Consider the following 26,033-nt stretch of genomic DNA (forward strand, 5'->3'; position numbering starts at 1 on the left):
ATGAACATCACTTTGACCCCATAATAACAATAAAGAACAACCATTCCATTTATTCTCTCTTTCCGTCGGAAACTTTTTTAGCATTTGGCCCTTTCCAACCAACCAACAATCACACAAAATGATAACAATAATTCCTATTATTGTGATTTCTTTAAATAATTTTTCATCTTTTGTCAATTGAATTTGAGAACAATTGTTGTCAGTGATGGCCAAGGGGGGAGTGGTGTGTGTGGGAGCGTTGAGGACGAGAGATACCAAACAAATGACAGAAAAAGAGGAAGATAAAGACATGTCTAGATAAAAAAAACAACTTTACAACAAAAGACACAACTAGCTACAACTGATAGCGAGATGAGATGAATAATTGTTTGTCTGTTTGATTTCTTTCTTTCTTCTTTTTGTGTGTGGGAGTTTGGCACAAACATGGCAAAAGTTTGTAGGAAAATCATAGGAAAAGAAGGTATGGAGGAAGTCGGCATAAAAATCTCAACTGCCATTATCATTATTACTGAACTGTAAATGGTTATTGTTGTTACCTTTGCCAGCTATCACCCAGCAAGTTGTAATGTTCCGTGTATTCCGTGGCGGAAATTTCTTGGACTTCGTTACAAAATGGCCTCCATTCTCCTCAGCGTTGCCTTGCCAAGTAGTTACGAATTTAAAGGCATGTTTGCGGAGATTTGTTTTATTTTATGTTTTTCATTTTACTTTTATTTTGCTTGTTAATTTGGTGTTCATTGTAGATTTGTAGACGAGTTTTTTTGTTGTTGATGGTGGAGATTGTTAATGTAGCCAAAAGGAATTTGGCTATCGTAAAAAGTAATATCATCTTCGTATTCCAAATGGAATGACTAGGCTGAGAAATGTAATGTAAAAACTTTGTCCAGACCCAATGATAATGTTGCAAAGTTTAGCAAGAAATGACATTCATTAGCTGCTGGCTGGTGTGGAGCAACAATGTCTTGTTAAATTAAATATTGAAAAGCAGAGCAAGATTTTTTGGACCAGTGTTGGAAAATTTCATTACTGTAAAATGGTTTTATTTTGTCGTTGGTTTTATTTTTGTAAGAATAGTTTATTTGGGTAGAAGTTACTTACGAAATTAAGAACAAAGTTTTGTTTGAGCAAATACACATGTTTGCACTTACCTGAAACAGAAGAGAGGAATATTTAATAAATATTTTTTGTTTTAAAAATGTATGAAAAAACTTAACAACTAAATGGATAAAAAAATGTTCACACATGTTAAAGATTATTAACTTTAAACTAAGATACGCTTTAAGCAAATTTGTGTAAAAGGTAAAGACGTAAGGTAATCAAATATTTAATGGAATTAAGGGCATAGGAGCACGATTTATAAAGCTTTGCGATGAAAGTTAAACTTCGTCCCAATAAAACATTTTGTAGCGCGGGACATATCGCTCATTTACTTAATGACACATCTCAAAAATTCCAGTTTCGAAAAAAGGTGACAATTGGAATTTGACTTCCCAACTTAAAAAGGTTATTACATAAAAAAATAAAATAACTACTTGGACCATATTTTTCAAAATCAATCATGATTTGAAGTGTTTTAATGCTTCATAAACTAAAATAAACTTTTTTTGTTGAATTATGCCAAATCCGTAGTAAACGACCTGTAACTCGTTGAGTTTCAGAGATATCAACATGACAATTTGACACAAGATAAAGTAGAAATCGTAGAAAAAATTGAAATTTCTAATTCAGAAAACACATTTTTGGAGTTATGCCACTCTTTGAGTAAATTAGCCTTGTAGTACGATAAATGAATTAAACTTTATAAATAACAAGTAAGAAAGTATCAGTTAGCTGTGCTGACGGAGATATACCCCCAGCCTCTAGCCTACAAAATATATTGATTTTGTATCGCGGGATTGCTTTAGAATACGTGAAATTTTTTTAGTGAGCAAAATTCTGATTCTTTTATACAATTTTTGAGAGCTTGAGTGTTATCTTTCACTCAATGTATGTTTATGTGCCTGCAGGCCATTATCTCAGGAAGTATGGACTTACTCCGAAAAAAAATTGCCGTTGTAAAGGAGGCCGCTAGGAAAATCTACTGAAAAAATTTCAACATGTTACGAGAGGAGCTCCTAAACTTTACTCTCTCCGGATTTTGTATGGGAGGTACCAGAAGGAGTATCGGTCCACTCCTAGCTCATATTCCAACCTGATACATGAATGGGTGAAATAATACAATGTGCAAAGTTTGGACCAATCAGAAACTCCCTGCGAGAATTATTTCACAGATTTTCCATTCTATTTCGTGCGGTCAGGGTTTCCTAGAGTGTTTAGGTCATTATCTCCGGAAGTAAAAACAAAACCTTCGTAAAGGGAGCTGCAAGGACAACCTGCTGAAAAAAAATTCAAAACGATCCGAGAGGAGCTCTTAAACTCCGCTTCTTCTGAATTTTGTGTGGGAGGTACACGAAGGGATGAGCCGATGTAGTCCATATTCGAACCAGATTTATATCTGGAAGGAACTATAAGATGTGCAAAGTTTAGACCAAATCGATTGCTCCCTTCGAGAGTTATAATTCACCCTATTTTACAGGAAAAAAACATTTAAACTTTTGTGTGGGAGGTACCCGAAAGAGTGGACCGATATGGCCCATCTTCGAACTTAAACTAAGTGTGGGCAAAATATTGCCAAGAGCAAAATTTGGTTAGAATCGTTTAATCCGTCCGAGAGTTGTCGTGCGCACCAGCCAGCCAGGCAGACGGACGGACATGGGTAAACCGACTCCAAATTGTGTGAAACAACTTTTGTCCAAACATACTTGAGGTCTAAAACCGTTATTTCGATGAGGCACATTTTTGGTCGCATCAAAGTGTTTATACCCTCGTTAGCATAAATGCTCAGGGTTGATAATAGCATCAGTTGAGAACGGCTGTTTCGATTCGGATATTTTTATAAATGTTATAAATGTATTAATGTAATATTTTGTCCAAATATAGTTTAAGTTCGAATATAAGCTATATCGGTCCACTCCTTCAGGTACCTCCCCCACAAAAGTTCAAAAAATGTTCGGAAAAATTTTTCGCACGATAACTCTTGAATGGAGTAACCGATTTGTTCCATACTTTACATATCGTAATATATTTACCAGATATAGATCAGGTTCGAATATGGACTATATTTGTCCACTTTTTTTAGGTCCTCCCACACAACATTTCGTATCAGTTCACTTTAAGACCTGATCTCGAATCACTTTAATTTTTGTTGAAGCAACTTGCATTCGCTGCCTCAATTACCACGATAAAAGTTTTGTCAGGGGCAAGTCCATACTTCATGAGAAAACAGTCCGAAAGATGTAAAAAACCCCATATGGCACCATGTGGAGAGCACGATAACTCTCGTCATATTTTGTCTAAACTTAGTTCAAGTTCCAAGATGTGCAATATCGGTCCTAGTGGTCCTGTTTACAGCGATATTATATTTTGTCGTTGGCAAGGCCACTTTTCCAGATATAATGCTCCAAAACCTCTAATGTATATGGCGACCAACTGAAATGACTAGAGGGCGCGGTGGGTCAAGAGGAATGACTTCCAAAATATGACCCACTTCTAAAATGGACTATGTTTGTGCATTCCTTTAGGTACCTCACCTGCAAAACGTTTTAGCTTTAATCCAAATACATATTTTTCTCGGCAAGTTCGTACACCCAAAGTTCTGAAAACCCTCTAAATACATAATATTTTTTTTTGGAAAAAAGTGTTTCAATTCAAACAGGCTGAGGGTATATCTCTGTCGGCAAAGTCAACTGAAACTTTTTTACTTGCTTTTTTTTAATTTTTCATTATGGCCCAACTTAGGTTTGCATGGTAAGAAAAATTGACCACGCCAACTTTTTGATATATTATATCTATAAACCTATTGAACCGATTTTCCTGAAATTTTCAGGGAATGTACAGGGATGGTCCCCGTGAAAATAAGCTGCATATTTTGTTGAATTTCGGGGGAGCGGGGTACCTCCGCTATGCCATATTTTGCCTATATTTGTATTCGGTTTGAAAATTAATCTGCGAGACAATGGTGGTTGTGACTCTGACCTTACGTAAGTATTTGGGACCCAAATACTTGGCCATGCCTTCTTTTTCAAATATGTTATATGTACAAAATCGATTTTGTTGAAATATTTAGGGAATGTGCGGGGAATGTGAAAATAGGCTACATATTTTGAAGAATTTCGGAGGGACCGGGTTATATTCCCATGCCATATTTTTAAAAAACGCTCTATTTGCAAAATTTACAAATATGTATATAGGTATGACAATTTGCGAATTAATCTAGAATCTGGGTAGTCCCACGACCACGTCTTCTTTTTTAAATGCGTTATATCTCCAAAACTAACGCGATTTCCAGAAAAGAAGAAGAAAGAAAATGCTCACCAGTTGCCGTGGTAACGTATATGTTATGAATTTTGGGGGAGTTGCCATTCTTTTAAAGGTTATATGTACACTCTGTTTCATGTTAATAGCACATTTCAAATTGTTTTTTGTTACTTCAGTTTAGTCGATATCCGTGGAATAACCTCGGGAAGGTTTATATGCAAATAAAAGCTATTTTTAATTTAAAACGCTAAAATTGGTCGAACTATGACTTTAATACCGGGGAAATAAGACCTTATGAAAACTGTGGACTTTAGTTGTCTATAATACGTTAAAAATTTGGCATAAGTTGGCAGTTTCTTGTCAGATTTATAAAGATTTATAAAAATGAATGATAGAAAACAAATGCTGCAAAATAAACTAGAGCTTCTACTGAAATTTGAGTACATTTCTCCCTGAATCTTCAAATTCCTATGAATCCTATTGCGTAATAGGGTTCACTGTTGGCCTTAAGATATTTTAACCGTTAAAATATTGGGCGATTTTTATTGTTCTAGGTCTGAACTAATATACTATAAAGAAAAAACCAGATCCTTCCTATGCACAGAAAGAAAATAGGTTGGATTTTTTGAGCTAACTATAATGAATATTATAAGGAAAAGCAAGTAGTCGTTTCCCGAAGCAAGTAATCATTATTTGCAGGTTTCCGATGGCAAAACCTTTTACTTCTTTCATCTCCGAAAAGAGAAGAACTAAATAAACCATCGATACTGCGGAGTTGATCTCCTCATGGAATTGAAAGGTACAAAATATTGCTGTACTAAATGTACGAATATTTCCAGTTTATGTCTGCTCCATAAATTCAAACTATTTTCCTTCTGTGTATAGGAAGGATGTGGTTTTTTCTTTATAGTATGTTGGCCCAGACCCAGAGCAATAACAATCACCTGATATTTTAATGATTAAAATATCTTAATGCTAACACTGAGCCGTATTACGTAATAGGAGTCGTAGAAATTTGAAGTTTCTCGATCAAAAATACCCTATTTTCAGTAGAATTTCAAAAAAAATTGTAACGGTACGTTATCGAAGCCAAACTTTTTGTTGAAAGATACTTCATAAAACTACAAACCAAGATATTTCCGAGATTTTTGCACGGATATCCACTAAACTGAAGTAACAAAAAGCAATTTGAAATGTGCTATTGACATGAAACAGAGTGTGCATGATAAACATATGACCATATCGGTTTCAGCATTAACTTTGGGAGACAATGGGGTTGTTTCTCCGACCCTAAGTACATATTTGGAGCCAAAATACCGGACAATGCCCACTTGTTTAAATACATATGTTATATCTCGAAAACTGATGACCATTCTTTTCAATATATTATTTTTCCATCTCGACATTCATAAGGACACCTGGCTGTCTCCGTATCAGAAAACAAAATATCAAATTGATCACGTTTTGATAGATGGGAGACATTCATTGAACGTATTGGATGTACGTTCGTTCCGAGGAGCAAACATAGACTCGGATCACTACCTTGTTGCAGCAAAGGTACTTACCCAGTTAAACGTAGCAAATAAAGTACAAACAGACACAACACGAAAGCTAGACTTCGGTAAGCTGCAATCACAACGGATAGCCATAGCATATTCCACTCAACTGACTCAATTGCTTAATCAAAGTACTCCTCGTCCTGATAACATATCAGCACAATGGCAAAGTATTGCCCACTCCATGCAAACAGCCGACAAATCCCTTCTTAGATACCAGAGACCTCCACCAAGGAATCCATGATATGACCAGGAGTGTCATGCTGCTACTGAAGAGAAAAATGCGGCATATAGGGCTACTTTACAATCAGTAGCAACGCGTAGCGCACGAGAGAGGTATCGGTAGAAAAGGAGAGAGGAGAAACGCCTTTTCCGCAGGCAAAAGAGAGAGATGGAAAAGCGGGAGTGTGAACAAATCGAGATGTACAGGAGACAGAATAAAGTCCGAAAATTCTACCAAAGAGTGAAACATCAAACTGATGGCTTTGGTACAGGTACATCCTCCTGTAGAGACCAGCAAGGTAATTTGGTAACTGATACAGATAGTGTGCTCAGGAGAGAATTTTTCCAAACTGTTGGTATCCAATGTATACCACCCGGCCAAGATGAGGTAAAGACAGCAATAAACCGGCTGAAGAATTGTAAGGCAGCAGGAGCCGATGGCTTACCAGCCGAGCTGTTCAAAACCGGAGACGACGCGCTGATAAGCTGTATTCATAAGCTAGTTAGTACTATATGACAGGAAGAACGCGTACCCGACGATTGGAACCTGAGCATCCTGCGCCCTGTCCACAAAAAAGGAGATAAGACTGTATGATGTAACTAGAGGGGCGTAAGTCTTCTCCCTATTTTGCAAACGAATAAAGCCTATGGTCAACGACACAATTGGGCCTTTAGACCTGGTAAATCCACCATTGACCAGATATTTACCCTGCTGCAAATCCTGGAGAAGACCCAAGAGATGCGATCGACGCCTACCACCTTTTTGTCGATTATAAAGTAACTTTCGACAGCCATTTACGCTCAAAAGTATTCCATGCCATATCTGCATTTTGTATCCCAGAGATCTCCACCAAGGAATCCAAGGTGTGACCAGGAGTGTCGTGCTGCTACCGAAGAGAAAAATGCGGCATATAGGGCTACTTTACAATCAGTAGCAACGCGTAGCGCTCGAGAGGGGTATTAGGTGAAAGAGAAAGAGGAGAAACGTCTCTTTCGCAGGAGAATGAGAGAAATGGGAAGGCGGAAGTGTGAAAAAGCCGAGATATACAGGAACCAAAATAAAGTCCGAAAGTTCTACAAAAGAGTAAAACATCAAACTGATGGCTTTGGTACAGGTACATTCTACTGTAGCAAGGTAATTTGGTAACTGCAAGGTAATTTGGTAACTGATACAGATAGTGTGCTCAGGATATGGTATTCAATAGTAGCGAAGACGATGTAAATACCACAGATCCAATCACAGAAGATGGTATTGAACCGGCTAAAGAATAATAAGGCAGCAGGAGCCGATGTCTTACCAGCCGATCTGTTCAAAACCGGAGGCGACACGCTGATAAGGTGTATGCATCAGCTAGTTACCACCATCTGACAGGAAGAACGCGTACCCGACGGTTGGAACTGGAGTATGTCTTTGTCCCGTCCATAAGAAAGGAGATAAGAATGTATGCTCTAACTATAGGGGCATAAGTATTCTCCCTATTGCCTACTACAAGATAGTTTCAGAGATATTATGCGAACGACTAAACCCTATGATCAATGAAAGAATTGGACCATATCATTACAGCTTTAGACCTGACAAGCCCACGATTGACAAGATATTTACCATGCGGCAAATCCTGGAGATACCCAAGAGATGCAGATCTACACCTACCATCTTTTGTCCATTATAAGGCAGCCTTCAACAGCCCCTACGCCCAAAGGTATTCCAAGCCATGTCTGAATTTGGTATCCCCACAAAGCTGAGACGGCTTCGTAGGATGTCTTTAACTGATACTAGGTAATCAGTTAAAATATGAAAGAACCTCTACGAGCAATTCAGTAACATAAGAGGTTTCAGACAAGGAGACAGGCTTTCGTGTGAAAGGATATATATGTCAAAAGGAATGGCACAATCTACAGCAACAGCCACATGTTAATTTGTTTATGCTGATGACATTGACATCATGGGATAATCAGTAAAGGAAGTAACTGATACCTTTAAGAAGGTGTTGTGCGACCAGCCACTTTTTTGGGCCATTTTCTGAAGAAGTATGGACTTGTCACTCAAAAAACTAGAACCATCGTAATAGGGGCCTTGAGTGGAACCTGCTGCCAGAAAAACCAAAATGATTCGAAAATCAAATGATTTGATTTTCCGAAATTTTGAGCCGTAGGTACCGAAACTAAGTCTCGTAGAAATATTACGATGTGCAAAGTATGAACCAAATCGGTTACTGCCTTCGAGATTTATCGTGCGCTTCATTTAGCGAAAAGTTTTGAACTTTTGTGGGACGGTACCTGGAGTGGACCGCTATGGCCCATCTTTGAACTTAAACTAAGTTTGGTCAAAATATTAGGCTGGCCAAGTGTTTGACAAACTCGATTTTATTTTTTACGTCTTCTCTATATCTTTCCAGGATGAACACAATTGCACAAATGATGTAAAAATCGTCGAAATACCTGACAAAATTTGCCTTCAATCTTGAATCTTGAAAAATCCAAAACATGCTGCAATTTTTATGCTCTCAGCCTTTAAGCTAAAGAGGGTATATATAATAATGGTTTTAGACCCCATGTATGTTTTGACGAAATTTGCTTCAGACTATTTGTAGTCGATTTAGCCCTGTCCGTCCAAAGAAAGAAAGGGTGCTTCCATAGATTTTTCGTTAAATGTTCCAAAGATGAAAAGTACTTTTCAAACAAAAAAATCAAAACGATCCGAGGCGAGCTGTTAAACTGCAGTTTTCCCTATTTTTCTGTGGGAGGTACCCAAAGAACGGGGCCGATATAGTCCATATTCTAACCTGATACATGACTAGATGGAATATTACGATGTGCAAAGTGTTGACCAATCAGAGACTCCCTGCGAGAGTTATCTTGCGGATTTGCCATTTGAGTTGGTACCGTGGAATGGACTTGCACCCCCCCCCCCCCAAACAAATTTTACAGTGAAGGACAACCTGCTGAAGAAAATTTCGCAACGATCCGGGAGGTGATCTTAAACTAAATTTTTCCGAATTTTGTGTAGAGGTACCCGACGGACTGAACCCATATAGTCCATATACGAGTCCGATCTATGCTTGAAAGTAATATTAGCATATGGGTGCCACCGTGGTGCAATGGTATGCACACCCGCTTTGCACGCTAAAGGTCGTGGGTTTGTTTCCCCGGCCAGGCAACATCAAAACATTTTCAACGGTGGCAAAATACCCCTCAGTGATGTTGGCGACATTTCCTGAGTATTTCAGCCTTGTAAAACTTTTCTACAAGTGGTGTCTGAGGACACGCCGTTCGGACTCGGCAATAAACAGTACGTCCCATATCAATGAGCTAATATGAATCGGGGTGCTATCATTGATATGAGAGAAGTCTCCCTTGTCCTGTATGGGATGTTAGTGGAACAATTATTATAAAGTTATGACCATTTATGTTACTCCCTTCGAGAGTTATCGTGCGCACCATTTTAGCGAATAAATTGGAACTTTTGTGGTATGGAACCTACCGGAGGAGTGGACCGATATGGCCCATCTTCAAACATAAAATAAGTTTGGACAGTTGCTTTGTTCGAGAGTTGTCGTGCGCACCAGCCAGACAGACAGACGGACGGACAGACATTGCTTAATCGACTCCAAATGGATGAGACACATTTTTGGTCGTATCGAAGTGATTGATCCTATGAACTTTCACTCCAGATTTCTCAACAATCACTGGATAGAATTTGATGGAATTTCAATTGAAGGAAAAAACAATTCAAAATCTGTGTGCTCCGTTTGGACTAGACTCTACCAATGACATAAAGTCGGAGTTGTGCAGCACTTTTGATATGAGAAAGGAGAATTGTAGCTTATGTGATATGGATTTGTAATAAATAGTTTTTAGTTTAGATTACATGTATTATGTAAGTCCTTCAAATAATAAAAATTGAATGTACCAGTGAAGGGAGAAATATTAATAATTTTCATAATTTCTTTTGATTTAAAATATCCTCACCTAACTGGCTGCTGCAGCAGCTAATAAAATTTTCCAATTTAAGCTTTGCAAATCCTTTTATGTCTCATCATAATGTTGTTCTGATTCTGTATGTTTCTGAGCTTAACCCCATTTTACCAAAACACGTTCAGTGTCAACTTTGTAAAAGAAAATCTCATAAGTTTCGAGTTAGAAATTAAAATGCATTCATCACCAAAATACAAAAAAAGAATAAAAACTTTTTGTTACAGTTTCTCTGTTTTTCTTTTTTTGCAACACACAAAAAGTGTGTTATTTCTTTAAACGAAGTCTGTTTAACATCAACAAAGTTTTCACTTGTCTTCTTTGGTACACACACACCCACACACACTTGAATACTTTTAATACTTTACACAATTCGGGCAAAGTTTTCATTTTTAGTGATGATGTTTTCTGCTCACAGAAGAAGAAGAAGAAGAAGAAGAAAAATCATAATAAAACTCAAAACAGAACAGGAAAAAGATGAAAAACGTACATCCGTGTACTCGCAACAAAAAGATTATCTCTCCGCCCCCACCCCCACATATACATACATCCCTAAGCTTTTTGGACAAGAATAATGGAAACATAAAAGAAAACAGAAAAAACTGTAATGTAAGCAACAGCAGAAACAGCACTAGAAGCAAACCATGCACGAAACTAGCAACATGTTGCATGCATTTGAATCAAATGAAAGTGGAGCTTAGCTTTTGGCGGGAAGGGGAGGTAGGGAGGGTGGAATACACTTTTGCAATTCTTTACTCCACTCAGTTATTTTGTTTGTCTATTACATTTTTTTGTTTGGAGTAAGAATATTGTGCTGGCTAGATGTTAGTAAAAGGGTTTTCTTCTGTTCGGAATTTTCACTGGGCCCAACTAATTCTTCTCACGTAAAACAACAAACTTTAATACTAAACTCACGTACTCCAGGCAGGCTGGTAGATCCACCGACAAACACAACAGAAGCAAACAAACCGAATTCTTGGTAACTATGACGAAAACTGGTAACTGATTTAAGGTAAAATTCATTCCCTTGATGTTGAGTTGAGAAAATGTGTGCGGAAGTTTTATGAAATATGTGGGATGAGACATTAAAACCGCAAGAGAAGTAATCATGATATATCTTAGAATTCTTTGCTAAGACATGATGATTAAAGAATCAGCGTTTTTTAATTTCGCTAAAATAAGTTACCGGAAATCAGCGTGAATCGATCTTCCCAGCTTTTTGTCCGAGAGATTATAAGTCAACACTAAGTACTTGTACCACAAGTTATTCACTTACTTACCCACTCAATAGAAAAATCAGTCCTTATCCCAACTAATTGTCAACAAACGTAAAATATACGCCGAACACGGATGTTGCCAGAACATGGCCTGTAAGGGCCATGGTTATATCCTGACTTCTATCAATAGGCCTCCTATGTTTGGGTACCAGAGAGGAATTTTCGAGTCATCATCACTGCTGAACCACACGCTATATTCTTACTTACTTAGCTGGCTCATTACAGAACGAACTAAGAAAAGATTTCCAATTCTCTCTGTTTGTTGCTTCGCTTTCTGGGATACAGCGCCTGTTCATCAGTTATTCACTTACTTACCCAATCAATACAAAAATCAGTCCTTATCCCAACTAATTGTCAACAAACGTAAAATATACGCTTGGGTACCGAACATCGATATTGCCAGGCAACGGCCTGAAATGGCCATGGTCATATCCTGATTTCCATCAATAGGACTCCTATGTTCGGGTATTAGAGAGGAATTTCCGAGTCATCATCACTGCTGAACCACTCGCTATATTCTTAATTACTTACTTAGCTGGCTAATTACAGAACATTTGTTCCATAAGCCGAACTAAGAAAAGATCTCCAATTTCCTATGTTTGTTGCTTCGCTTTCTGGAATACCGCGTTTTTGGATCTCGGTTTCCACTTGGGATGCAACCGTAGTTCGCCTCCTCGTGGTGCATCCTGGGTAACGCTAAATGAACTACAGCGAATCGGAAGCCAAAGAATCAAGTTTTATTCAATATCAACCGAAGAGAACCTCCTGGCTTAAGAAGAAAAAATACACAGAGTTTACAAGAAATGTCGAATAAAACCCAACAAATTGATAAATAAAAATAAAAGAAAAAAAAAACTGTCCGATTCTCAGGTGAACATATGCCTGATATCCGTATTGATATCTATCCAAGATAATTATATATACATGAGCAAAAAAAAAAAAAAGGTTAAAAGGAACCAGAAACTACCTAAGCACACATAATTGAACAAATGGCAAAATCAAATAAAGCAGTAGGACCGCAGGTCCGAGTATGCCAACTAAACATTGAAGGCATCAGCAATGCTAAGTCAGACTATCTGTCCCGCATACTGGCAGATGAAAAAATTGACGTTGTCCTAATACAGGAAACCCACACATCATCCCAGCAAATATTAGACAACAGAGGCCACATCCCCGGCTATAAACTTTTAGCAGCCATCAACCACCCAAAATACGGTATCGCGACGTACATCCATAACAACATTAGCGGCGCCGAGGTTATCCAATGTACAGACGAAGGTGATACATCCCTAATCACAACACGAATTCAAGGTCTGCATATCTCTAATATATACAAACCTCCTGCTATATTTTGGTCTGAAAATGTACTCCCCACTTATCCCCACCCAGCTATATATTGTGGAGATTTTAACAGCCACCATAGCCTCTGGAGGTACGTCAACGAAGACGAAAATGGTGAACAACTATCCCAATGGGCCGAAATGAACGATTTGCACCTGCTATTCGACGCAAAAGATCCCGGTAGTTTTCACTCGGCGAGATGGAACCGCGATTACAATCCTGACTTATGTTTTGTATCCTGCGTTAACGGCACACCGCTCCATGCATCACGACATATACTCCCCAACTTCCCACAAAGTCAACACCGGCCAGCTATAATAAATATCGGTGTTACAATACCAGCCATGCGGTCCAACCCAAAACCAAGATGGAACTTCAGGAAAGCTGACTGGTCGAAATACACAACAAAACTTGATTGCGATATCAGATTCATCCCTCCAACTGCAAGGAATTTCGATCGGCTCACCGGACTTATCATCGCAACAGCAAAAAAGTGTATCCCCCGTGGTTACCGAAAAGATTTCATCCCTTGCTGGAACGAAGAAAGTGAACGCCTTCTGGAAGAGTTCCGTTCCACACAAGACCCAGAAGTTGCAGATGAATTAATAAAAAGCCTTGACGAAGCTAGAAAATCGGAGTGGGTCAACACCGTCATCACTATGAACTTCAAGCACTCCAGTCGCAAAGATTGGAGTCTCCTACGAAAGCTCGGAGCTGCTAACCCTCCTCCATCTTCAAAACCATCTGTGAATGCAAATGCCATCGCTTCACATATAATAAAACTATCTAAAGCCGATCAAGACAAACCATTTTCACGCAAAATCAACCTCGAAGTCAAACAACTACGCAACAACACAACCCCAAACGATCTCTATTCACATCCTTTCTCTACATCTGAAATCGACCATGCTCTCTCAAAAATGAAACCAGGAACAGCCGCCGGCGTCGACTGCATCTACCCTGAATTTATTCTACACAGCGGACCACGTACGAAAGCATGGCTAGCAAGATTTTACACAGACATTCTGCATTCTGGCCACCTCCCCCGCTCCTTTAAAAGATCAAAAGTAATCGCGCTTTTGAAACCAGGTAAAGATCCAGCGGAAGCATCGAGTTATCGGCCCATTGCTCTTCTTTCGGTGTGCTTGAAGCTTTTCGAGCGTCTAATTTTATGCCGCATTGAAGATGAAATTGACAAATTCATCCCCAACGAACAAGCAGGTTTCCGCAAGGGCCGAAGTTGCACCGACCAAGTACTGGCACTCACGAACTACATTGAGAATGGTTTCGACAGAATGCAGAAAACCGGAGTGTCCTTCATTGATCTAACGGCAGCCTACGACACAGTCTGGAAGAATGGTCTGTTACTAAAACTAAACAAAATAATCCCCTGCAGTAGGATATGCAACATTATACAGGCTATGCTCAGCGACAGACTTTTTACCGTCCACTTAAACGACAGCTCCAGCAGAACCAAAAAACTCAATAACGGCCTTCCCCAGGGTTCGGTCCTTGCCCCAACCCTGTTTAATCTTTACATCCATGATCTTCCGGAAACAGCTTCCCGTAAATTCAATTATGCAGACGATATGGCAATCGCAACTCAAAACACGAACTTCGAAATCATAGAGAAGGTTCTGGAATCAGATTTGTCTTTAATATCATCGTACTGCCACAAATGGAGACTAAAACCTAGCCTCTCAAAAACAGAAGTCTGCTGTTTCCACCTCACTCACGTCGAAGCAAACAGGAAACTTTTAATAAATTTTAACGGTGCCACCCTCTGTCACAACTTCAATCCGAAATACCTTGGTATAATTCTTGACAGAACCCTATCTTTCAAACAGCACCTAGAAAAATCGGCCCAAAAACTGAAGACAAGAAACAATTTAATCCAGAAACTCGCTGGAACAACTTGGGGAGCATCCGCCAGCTGCCTTCGTACGTCTGCTCTGGCCCTGGTGTATCCGACTGCTGAATATGGTTCTCCGATCTGGCTGAATAGCCCTCACGTAAGACGCATCGACACACAATTGAACACCTCCATGAGAATCATAACTGGAACATTAAAGGCCACACCGACAGATTGGTTACCAATGTTAGCTAATATCCAACCCCCTCTTTAAGAAGAAGACAATCTCTGCTCCAAGAGTATACAAAAATAGTGGCAAACCCCAGTATCCCTCTTAATCAAGACTTATCGATAAACTACGCATCGAGACTCAAGTCAAGAAAACCGCCATTGCTGTTAGCTAAGCAACTCCATATCGAGAATTATAATATACAACAAGAATGGTCGATGCGGTGGAATGATTGCGGCCGCAGCAGCCCTCTATTTAATCCTGATAACCGGACAACAGAATTCAACCTTCCCAGAAAAACATGGTGCAACCTAAACCGCTTACGTACTTCCACAGCCAGAACATCAGAGTCTCTAACAAGGTGGGGCCTTTCCGATGACGCTAGCTGTGTATGTGGTGCGCCTTCCCAGGCTATAGAACACATTATCCACACCTGCCCTATCCTTTCATTCCCAGGACGCATTGAGGAAATCCAATCCCTTACACCAGAAGCAATATCCTGGCTCAGTTCATTAAACCTTTAAAATCTATATATCTGCTAAAAATAAAAAATTATATAATATATAGTTTATACTAAACTCTGTACCTATCTTCGGAAAATCCATACGCTAAATAAATAAATGACGTCAATATTCTCCCATAGATCTTTCGAAGAATTATTCTCTCAAACACACCAAAGACTGCCTTGTCTGTTTGCGCAAGTACCCAGGCTTCGAAACAATGCATCAACATGGGTAGTATCTGTTTTTTGAAAGCGTAGTTTTTGTTTGACCAGTTGTGGCTTTGTTTTTAAACTGCTTACTTAAGCCAAAGTAGCATCTGTTGGCCAACACAATTCTTCTCTTTATTTCACAATTGATGCTGTTTGTTGTGTTTATGGTAGTGCCGAGGCAGACTCAAAATTATAGGAACCAACTTCCACTGTTGGTCCGAGCTCTATGGAGGCATTGCGCCTCGACACCATCAACTTGGTCTTTTCGCCGTTTACCGCCAGACCCACTTTTGCTGATTTCCCTTGAACGTTATTAAAGGTATCAGTTACTTCCTTTACTGATTGCCCCATGATGTCAATGTTATCAGCATAAGCAAGTAACATGTGGCTGTTGCTGTAAATTGTGCCATTTCTTTTGACATTTGCATCTTGTGTAACCTTTACCAGCAGGATATTGAACAGGTCACACGAAAGGTTGCCTCCTTGTCTGAAACCTCTTTTGGTACTGATTTGTTCTGAGAGGTTCTTTCCTATTTTAACTGAGGACCTAGTATCATAATATCATAAAAAGCCGGATGAGCTAAAGTCATCTTACAAGGCGAATAAGCTTTGCGGTGATACCAAATTCAGACATGGCTTGGAATACCTTTGGGCGTAGGGGGCTGTCGAAGGCTGAGTTATAATCGACAAAAAGGTGGTAGGTTCATCACTTGGGTCTTCTCCAGGATTTGCCACAGGGTAAATATCTGGTCAATGGTGGGCTTGTCTGGGCTAAAGCGGCATTGGTATGGTCCAATTATTTCGTTGACCTTAGGCTTTAGTCGTTCGCACAATATCCCTGACACTATCTTGTAGGCAATAGTGAGAAGACTTATGCCCCGTATTACCTCCTTTCTTGTGGGCGGGACGCAGGATTCGCAGGTTCCAATCCACACTGGTCCCAACCTACGACAAAAATCGAAAAATCGATATCAGCAAATCTCTACGACAATTCAGCAAACTGTCTCTAAACATATCATATTTTAATATTCCAGCGCTGTTTTTGTACTTTATAACGGTATTTAACTAAGCAAAGCAGAAGAAAATGACATTTATGTATGATCTTTCAAAAACTTTAAAATCATCAGTAAGGTTGTGACTTTTTACAAGGCAAATAACTCAAAATTGAAAAGATAAATATTTTGTGTTTGAAATGGAAGTTTTAGTTCAAGGAATTCTAATTACTTTTGCATAAAAATTTTTACATATTGCTCGAATAAAACGTGCTGGAAATTAAATTTTTTATACTTTTTTTGTGAAATTTTTTCCAAGTCTTAAAAATTGAAGTTGAGTTTTACTAACTTCGCCATCCTTCGCCACTCTCGGTTTTTTTTGGAGAATGTTCGAAATAGTGTCAAGATTACAACAAAATTGATTCCAGCTGCATATATTTGCGCTTCCGTGCGTGAGATCAAAAATACTGACGATGCCTCTGGTCGTTTCAGTGAATATGCCGTATTACTGTATTTTAAGTTTCTTCTTTGTTTTGTGTTTTAATTGATTGTTTTGGTGTTTTTCTTTAAAGATTTAGATCTTTTTGTTTTGGGATCTACTAATGAGTGTATTTTTTACATTTGTATATTTTTGATATATGTATGATGCTACATATAATATGAACAACAAGTAAAAATGTAAAGTTCGGTCGCACCGAACTTTAGTATATCCCTACCATGAATTATTCTGACCTCAAATGAAATAATTTATTTCCTTTCCTGTCCACGATACCAGTCGGAGACGTCTTTTGACCACTAAGAACTCCAAATAGCAAATCACAACCAATTCCAACCGAAAATGTAGATAAAAACCTTAAAATAATTGAAATAGGGAGGTACTGTAATATGAGGGCTATACCGAAACCTGGACCCAAGACCACAATTTTTGGCGCAGAAGGTTTTTGATCATTGAGAACTCCAAATGGCAAATTACAACTAATTCGGGCCGAAAATGTTGATAAAATCTTCAAAATACCTGAAATCGGTAGGTACCGTAATATGAGAGCTATACCGAAACCTGGACCTAAGACCACAATTTTTTGCGCAGAAGGTTTTTGACCATTGGGAACCCCAAATACCAAAGTACAGCCAATTAGGACTGAAAATGTAGATAAAAGCTTCAAAATACCTGCAATCGGGTGGTACCGCTACATGGGGGCTATAGGAAAAACTAGACCCATATTGATGATTTTTTGGCTAAAGTATTTTTTACTTATTTTTAGCATATACTGAAAAAATCAGATCGATCCGACGAGTATAAATATTTTTGTCGCTCCTCACCATACAATTGGGACCACTGTGCAGTGGATCCACCCATTGGCCAAAAATAAAAAAATGAATATCAAAATGTTGGTACAACATCTGGCAACACTGACAGCTATGACATGGACCTTTTTTAAAAATATATTAGTTTTTGTTTCATTCGAACGCGATCTTCTTAAGAATAGCTTCAAAAGTCGGAACATTTGACTAATATTTTTTGTTGTGAGTACAACCTATATTTTAGGTGCAAGTAAATATATTCAAAATATCGTGAAACTAATACGTATAGCAAAATATTATAGTGGATTTTGAAGGAGGAGGTAAAAGCTTAATTTTCATTAAAAAATAGTGTTTTAGCGTGTTGTGGAATTGTAGTAAGCTGCATATTTTCTTAGTGTATTTTGTAATGCCAATTCGATCATATACTTAAATTTGACCTAAGGTTTTAGTCATGATGCCCACCAGTGCCCACCTCGGGCATAATTTTCCAAAGTAGGTCATGGGTTTAAGATTATTCAGTATTAAAATCAGCTGCCATCTAGTGCCAGATTATAAATGGTGGGTCGCTGACTAAAGCTGCCCTAGAATAGGGTTTTTATGGATATATTAGCGAATAATTCTGTTATCTGACCACGTACATTAACATAATTGTCATCAGTGGCAAGATGAAGAAATCTTCTTTTAAATTAGTCTTACGTTGGCGGTACGTGCCTTCCAGGAAGAACGCTATAAGATCTATATTAAACATTTTACAAATTTTCAGACAAAAATATTGATTTTTTTAATCCGCTAAATTGGTTGGATTTTATGTCGCGTTGGTGATTGTTTTGTTTCCCCAAGCCTATTTTTGCATAATAAGATAATGGGGACCTTTGTTCATTTCATTTTGTATTAACAGCATAAAACAATTCTTACCGTATACCCCCTACAGAGGGGAAAGGGGGGAGAATGTACGCTCGTGGTTTTTTGAAACACTCTTCGCAGCAGTACAAAGCTGTAACCGGCGCATTGGCTTGATTTTTACACTCTAAATATTTTTGGCCACTTTCTCCATACAAGTGGATCCACTGTGCAATCGTCGGGTACGCGTTCTTCCCGCCAGATGGTGCTAACTAGCTGATGTATGCATCTTACCAGCCTGTGGCCTCCGATTTTGAACAGCTCGGCTGGTAAGCCATCGGCTCCGGCTGTCTTATTATTAGCCGGTTTATTGCTGACTTTACTTCATCTTGGTTTGGCGGTATACATTCAATACCATATTCTGGATTGGATACCAACAGTTTGGAAAAATTTTCTTTCCGTATCCTGATCACACTATCTGTATCAGTAACCACATTGCCTTGCTGATCTCTCTAGGAGGATGTACCTGTTTGGAAAAAGGCTTTTTCCATATCCTGAGCACACTATCTGTATCAGTTACCCTATATGCCGCATTTTTCTCTTCGGTAGCAACACGACACTCGTGGTCATACCACGGATTCCTTGGTGGAGGTCTCCGGTACCCAAGTATGGATTTTGCGGCTGCTTGCATGGAGTGGGCAATATTTTGCCATTGTGCTGATATGTTATCAGGAAGAGGAGTGGTTTGATTAAGCAATTGTGCCAGTTGAGTGGTATACCTGATTGCAGTTTACCGATGTCTAGCTTTGTGTCTTTTCGTACTCTATTCGCTACGTTTAATCTGGTACGTACCTTTGCTGCAACAAGTTGGTGGTCGGAGTCTATGTTTGCTTCTCGGAACGAACGTACATCCAGCCCGCTCGATGTGATCCGGAGACAACCAGGTGCCCTTATGAATGTCGAGATGCTGAAATCTGGTGTTACTAACTGCCATGTTTTTTCCCGGTACCTCCCGATTTTCGTTATTTTGAAGTTTTTAGCAACACTTTTTAACCGAACTAGCTGTAATTTGATATTAGAGATTCTCTGTGGTCACAAAACTTCTCCACCACCTAGCTTCGATATAACTGACCTCCTGATTTTTGGTATTTTGAGGGTTTTAGTTACAATTTGACATTTCAGGTTCCATCAACATAGGTCCTTGTTTCAGTTACACTTTTTAACAGAACTAGCTGTAGTTTGATATAAGAGGTTCTCTGTGGTCACAAAACTTCTCCACCACCTAACTCCCATATAACGGTACTATCTCCCAATTTTTGGTATTTTGGGGGTTTTACTTAAAACTTTTAACCGAACTATTTGTAATTAGACATTTAAGGTTCTCTGTGGTCATGAAACCTGTTAATTAAAAATTGTCAACATAGGTCCATGTTTAGGTATAGCTCCCACATAACGGTACCTCCCGATTTTTTGATGGTTTTAGTTACAATTTTTAATCGGACTATCTGAAATTTGACATTTGAGGTTCTCTGTGGTCACGAAACTTTTCCACAAAAAACCGAACTAGCTGTAATTTGACATTTGAAGTTCTCAATGATCACGAAAGCTCTACACCAAAAATCGTCAAAATAGATTTTTGAGAAAAAATTTCAAAAAGCTATAACCCTAGTGTCTCTACTACCTTTGCCAGAACACTAATTAAATCTCTTGTAATTGGTAGTATTGGTAATTATTTCTCTCCGATTATCGATAAATTTAGAATTATTAATTGTTGTGGTGTAATTAAATTATTATTACAACTATTGTTGGAATAATTTGAAATAAATTTAAAAACAATTAATAACCCTAGCTATATATATATATTTTTTGTCATTATTTTACACAATACAATAGGAGAATGTCTATTGGTTAATGTTTTAGCCGTTATTATTATTGTTGTTGCAAAACATTATTTTAATTTTTCATGTTCGGAAATGTTCAAAACAATTTGTGGCATCATGCATGACGACAACAACAGCGACGACCCACCGACGACCCACCATATACTTCATCATTGGGCAAGTCAAAACAACAACAACCACAGAATGCCTACACAGAGCATTACCGGCATCCACATCAGCATCGTAGTCAGAAATATGAGGAACTTTAATATCAATCAGCAAAGCTATTGATGCCGTTGTTGTTGTGACGTCAATGACGACCGATATGTTATAGTGAGGAGATTAGTTTTGTTGGTGTTGATGATGCTGCTGATAGTTTTGTATTTTCTATAAATTGTTGTATACCAAATAACAAAATGCATAGGTGTGTGTAAATGTATCGACATAATATAAAACAGTATCTATTGGCAAAATGTTTGTTTTGAAAATATATTGAATTTTTAAATTGAATCTATGAGTATATTTGATTTACTATTTAATTAAGAACTCTTGTCATATTTCTATGCTGGAATATTGGGAATAAATGCAATAGTTAAACATTAAGAGGGGTCGAGTAGGTATTGAGGACTCTTGTAGACCTCATAAGACCTCTTGAGTATACTAGGGACAGGACACCTCGCACACTCATTGAAGTGATAAGTCTATCATTTATTCTACCGCTATGTTATGACAAATAAATCTTTTGAGGAGTATCAGTCTTGGTGCAACAGCGGCATATTATTCGAATTTGTCTAGAGAAACATATACCGGTATGGACCCACGCATGCCTTCCATTGTCTCGCTTTCTCTCTGTATATTGACTGTTTTCGACACATATATTGACTTCTAAAAAGATGAAAACCATCACCACCAGACTTTACACCGCATAGACCATACACATGACCATGCAGACAACCAACGAACCAACCAACTATGTAGTCAGTCAATGAATCAACTATTCATCAAACAATAGATATTCCACTATATTGGAATGGAGGAGGGAATGGTGATGCTAGTGGAAAAGCCACATTTTCAATTAAACAATTTCTCATTAGCCTTAATAACATTCGATTCGATCCGCCACTCGTCTACACCGAACATACACTCAACTCTATGGAACAACAAAATAACATATTTTGTTGTGTTAACCACGAAACTTATATCAACATGATGGAGAAGAAGAAACAGAAGTGTATTAGTATATACATACATACGAGTATGCATGTTGTATGTACATATGTGGGGAAGTAGCTGCATACGTTGTAAGTGTAGTCTAGTGTATAGTGGAAATAAAAATGTACTCAATTCATATCGAATGTGGCCCGGATACGATTTGGGGCACATCTGAACACTACCACTTTAACAAGCAGCACTTAAAGTGGCCTCCATCCGTATGTGTGTGGAGAAAATGTGGGTAAACGCCACAACATTTGCCACCAACATACGTACATACATACACATAGCATACACATTAGAAGAATTCAGACGTTAGATGTCTGTCATAACACATGTGTGAGGCGGACAATATATTCGACTATTACAAGGGTTGTTGTTCTTTATTTAGAAAAAAAGTTGGTGAATAATTTTACATGTTAAGGTCTTCTATGGATGAAAAAGTGTTTTAGAGATGTTTGCGATCCAAAAAAACAAAGATAATCAACACCTAAAGCGCTACAATATTTTGAGGAGGAATATTAGAAGAACAAGGATCGAGGGACTTGCCACCATGGCATTATTTCTAGGACGGACATATCTTGACTGATTTAGAATCTGGTGACCCATGTGGGTCTTCAGTCAAGTGTGCAACTATCGATGCAGAAGTGACTAATGTATAATTGTACCTTGTCTTATGAACTCGGTATCAGTCAGTTTTAGCACTATATTCAGAAGGATACGATTTTTGAAAAAAATATTCTTTTAAACGTCTACTGTTCTTGAAAAAATATTCTTTAAAAAAACCACGATTATTGAAAAATGTTCTTTAAATTAAACGACTATTGGAAATAATATCTAAAAAATCCAGGAATATTGGATAACGTATTTACAAAATCCACGATTTTCAGAAAATATATTCTTCAAAAAAAAAAAAACACTTTTTTTTTAAAAGTTATTGAATAATGGAAAAAATATTACGCAAAATTTTAAATTTCTCTAAAAAAAAAATTCAAAAAATTCACGATTTGTAGAACAAATATTCTTTAAAAAAATCACGATTTTTAAAAAAATATATTCTTTAAAAAATCTACGATTTTGAAAAAAATATTCTTTAAAAAACATACGATTTTTGAAAAAAAAAAATATTCTTTAACAAATCCACGATTTAAAAAAAATGTTTCTTAAAGGACCCACGATTTTAAATAAAAAAATATTTTTTAAAATATCCACGATTTTAAATAAAAAAATATTTTTTAAAATATCCACGATTTTAGAAAAAATATTTTTTAAAATATCCACGATTTAAAAAAAAAAAATTTAAAATATCCACGATTTAAAAAAAAATATTCCTAAAAAATCCACGTTTTTTGAAAAAATATTCTTAAAAAAATCCTCTAATTTTTAAAAAATATTCTTAAGATAAATCCACGTTTTATTAAGAAATATTCTTAAAACAATCCCCGAAATTTTAAAAAAATATGCTTTAAAAAATCCACTATTTTTGAAAAATATTCTTAAACAAATCCACGATTTTGAAAAAAAATATTCTTTAAAAAATCCACAATTTTTGAAAAAATAATCTTTAAAAAATCCACGATTTTTGAAAAAAATATTCTTTAAAAATCCAAGATTTTTGAAAACGTATTCTTTAAAAAATCAGCAATTTTCTTTAAAAAAAATCATGATTTTTATAAAAATATTCTTTAAAAAATGCAGGATTTTTAGAAAAAAAATATTCTTTAAAAAATTCAGGATTTTTAGAAAAAAAAAATATTCTTTAAAAAATTCACGATTTTTAGAAAAAATATTATTTAAAAAAATATATGATCAAAGAAAAATATTCGTTAAAAAAATCCACGTTCAATGGAACAGAAAATCTTTAAAACATTTACGATCAATGAAAAAATATTCTTTAAAAAATCCAAGATATTTGAAAAATTATTCTTTAAAAAATCTGCAATTTTTTAAAAAATACTCGTTAAAAAAGAGCCTCGATTTTTAAAAAAATATTGTTGAAAAAATCCACGATTTCTGAAATAAATTTCTTTAAAAAATCAACGATTTCTGAAATAAATTTCTTTAAAAAATCTACGATTTTGAAAAAAATATTCCTTAATTGCTAAAAAAATATCCGCAATTGCTAAAAAAATATTTTTTTAAACAACCACGATGTTTGAAAAAAAATATTCTTTAAAAATCCAAGATTTTTAAAAAAAAATATTCTTTTCTAAAAATCGACGATTTGTCAAAAAAATATTCTTAAAAAATCCGATTTAAAAAAAATATTCTTTAAGAAGTCAGATTTTTAAAAAAGATATTCTTTAAAAAAATACACGATTTTTGAACAAATATTATTTTAAAATTCCACAATTTTTTAAAAAAATACTCTTAAAGAAATTCGATTTTTAAAAACGATATACTACGATTTTGTATATATTTTTTTTAATTAAATTAAAATTAAAATTCCACGATTTTTGAAAAAGAATATACTTTAAAAAAATTAACGATTTTTTTTAAAAATATTCTTTAAAAAATCCGATTAAAAAAATATTCTTTAAGAAGTCCGATTTTTAAAAAAGATATTCATTAAAAAATTCACGATTTTTGAACAAATATTCTTTTAAAATTCCACGATTTTTGAAAAAAAAAACTATTCATTGAAAAATCCACGATTTTTGAATAAAAATTCTTTTAAAATTCTACGATTTTTGAAAAAAAACAATATTTTTTTAAAAATCCACGATTTTTTAAAAAATATATTCATTAATAAAAAATCTTTGAATAAATATTCTTTAAAAAATCCAATATTTAAAAAAAAAAATATTTTTTTAAAATCCACGATTTAAAAAAATATATTCTTAAAAAAATTCACGATTTTTTTTGAGAAAATATTTATTAAAACATCCACAAATTTTAAAAAAATATTCTTTACAAAATCCCCGATTTCTTAAAAAAATTCCCGAATTTTTTAAAAATTGACGATTTTAAATAAAAAAATATTTTTTTAAAAAACCTTCGATTTTAGAAAAATTATTCTTAAAAAAATCCTTAAAAATGGACGATTTTTAGAAAAATTATTCTTTAAAAAATCGACGATTTTTGAAAAAAATATTCTTAAAAAATCCGATTTTTAAAACAAAATATTCTTTAAGAAGTCAGATTTTTAAAAAAGATATTCTTTAAAAAAATCCACGATTTTTTAACAAATATTATTTTAAAATTCCACAATTTAAAAAAAAAAATACTCTAAAAGAAATCCGGTTTTTAAAAGAGATATTCATTAAAAAATCCAAGATTTTTGAACAAATATTCTTTTAAAATTCCACGATTTTTGAAAAAAAAACTATTCATTAAAAAATCCACGATTTTTGAACAAATAATCTTTTAAAATTCCACGATTTTTGAAAAAAAAAATATTTATGAAAAAATCCACGATTTTTGAAAAAAATATATTCTTTAATAAATCTTTGAAAAATCTATAAAAAATCCAATATTTAAAAAAAAAATATTTTTTTAAAATCCGCGATTTAAAAAAAAATATATATTCTTAAAAAAATCCACAATTTTTTTTGAGAAAATATTTATTAAAACATCCACAATTTTTGAAAAAAATGTTCTTTAAAAAATCTCCGATTTTTGAAAAAATATTCTTAAAGAAAATCACGATTTTTAGAAAAATATTCTTCAAAAAATCCACGATTTAAATAAAAAATATTCTTTAAAAAATCCACGTTTAAAAAAAAATATTCTTTAAAAAATACACTAATTTTGAAAAAAATATAATTTAAAAAAATCCACGATTTAAAAAAAAATCTTTAAAAAATCAACGATTTAAAAAAAATTCTTTAAAAAAATCTACGATTTTCGAAAAAATATTCTTTAAAAAATCCACGATTATTGAAAAAATATTCTTTAAAAAATCCACGATTATTGAAAAAATATTCTTTAAAAAATCCACGATTTTTGAAAAAAATGTTTTTTAAAAAATCCACGATTATTAAAAAATATTCTTTAAAAAAATCCACGATTTTTGAAAATATATTTTTTAAAAAATCCAAAATTTTTGAAAAACAATTTTTTTAAATCCAAGCTTTTTGAAAAAAGTATTCTTTAAGAAATCCACGATTTTTGAACAACAAATTCACGATTTGGTCCTTTTGAAAAATAGTAATTAATTTCCAACCGATTTCGTCAAACGACAACCCTTTTTTCTTTACCGTCCTACGTCAATGTTCGACTTTGTTTTGTGACTATGTGCAAATATTTACCAAAACTTTCCAAAAAAAACCCCTCTCCACTACCGTTTAA

At 35.6% G+C, this 26,033-nt stretch overlaps 1 protein-coding gene across 1 annotated transcript in view; it reads right to left on the reverse strand.

The window, feature by feature from the left end:
- Positions 1-380: 380 nt before the first annotated feature.
- Positions 381-26,033, reverse strand: part of LOC141391854 (uncharacterized) — a 61,616-nt gene continuing 35,963 nt past the window's right edge. The window contains exon 2 of the mRNA XM_073964545.1: positions 381-1,148. Coding sequence (XP_073820646.1) covers positions 1,057-1,148 — 92 coding nt within the window. The 3' untranslated portion in view covers positions 381-1,056. The remainder of the gene's footprint in view (positions 1,149-26,033) is intronic.

This window comes from Musca autumnalis, unplaced genomic scaffold (genome assembly GCF_047663935.1).
Source record: "Musca autumnalis isolate F117 unplaced genomic scaffold, ASM4766393v1 scaffold_162, whole genome shotgun sequence".
NCBI classification, from domain to species: Eukaryota; Metazoa; Arthropoda; class Insecta; order Diptera; family Muscidae; genus Musca; species Musca autumnalis.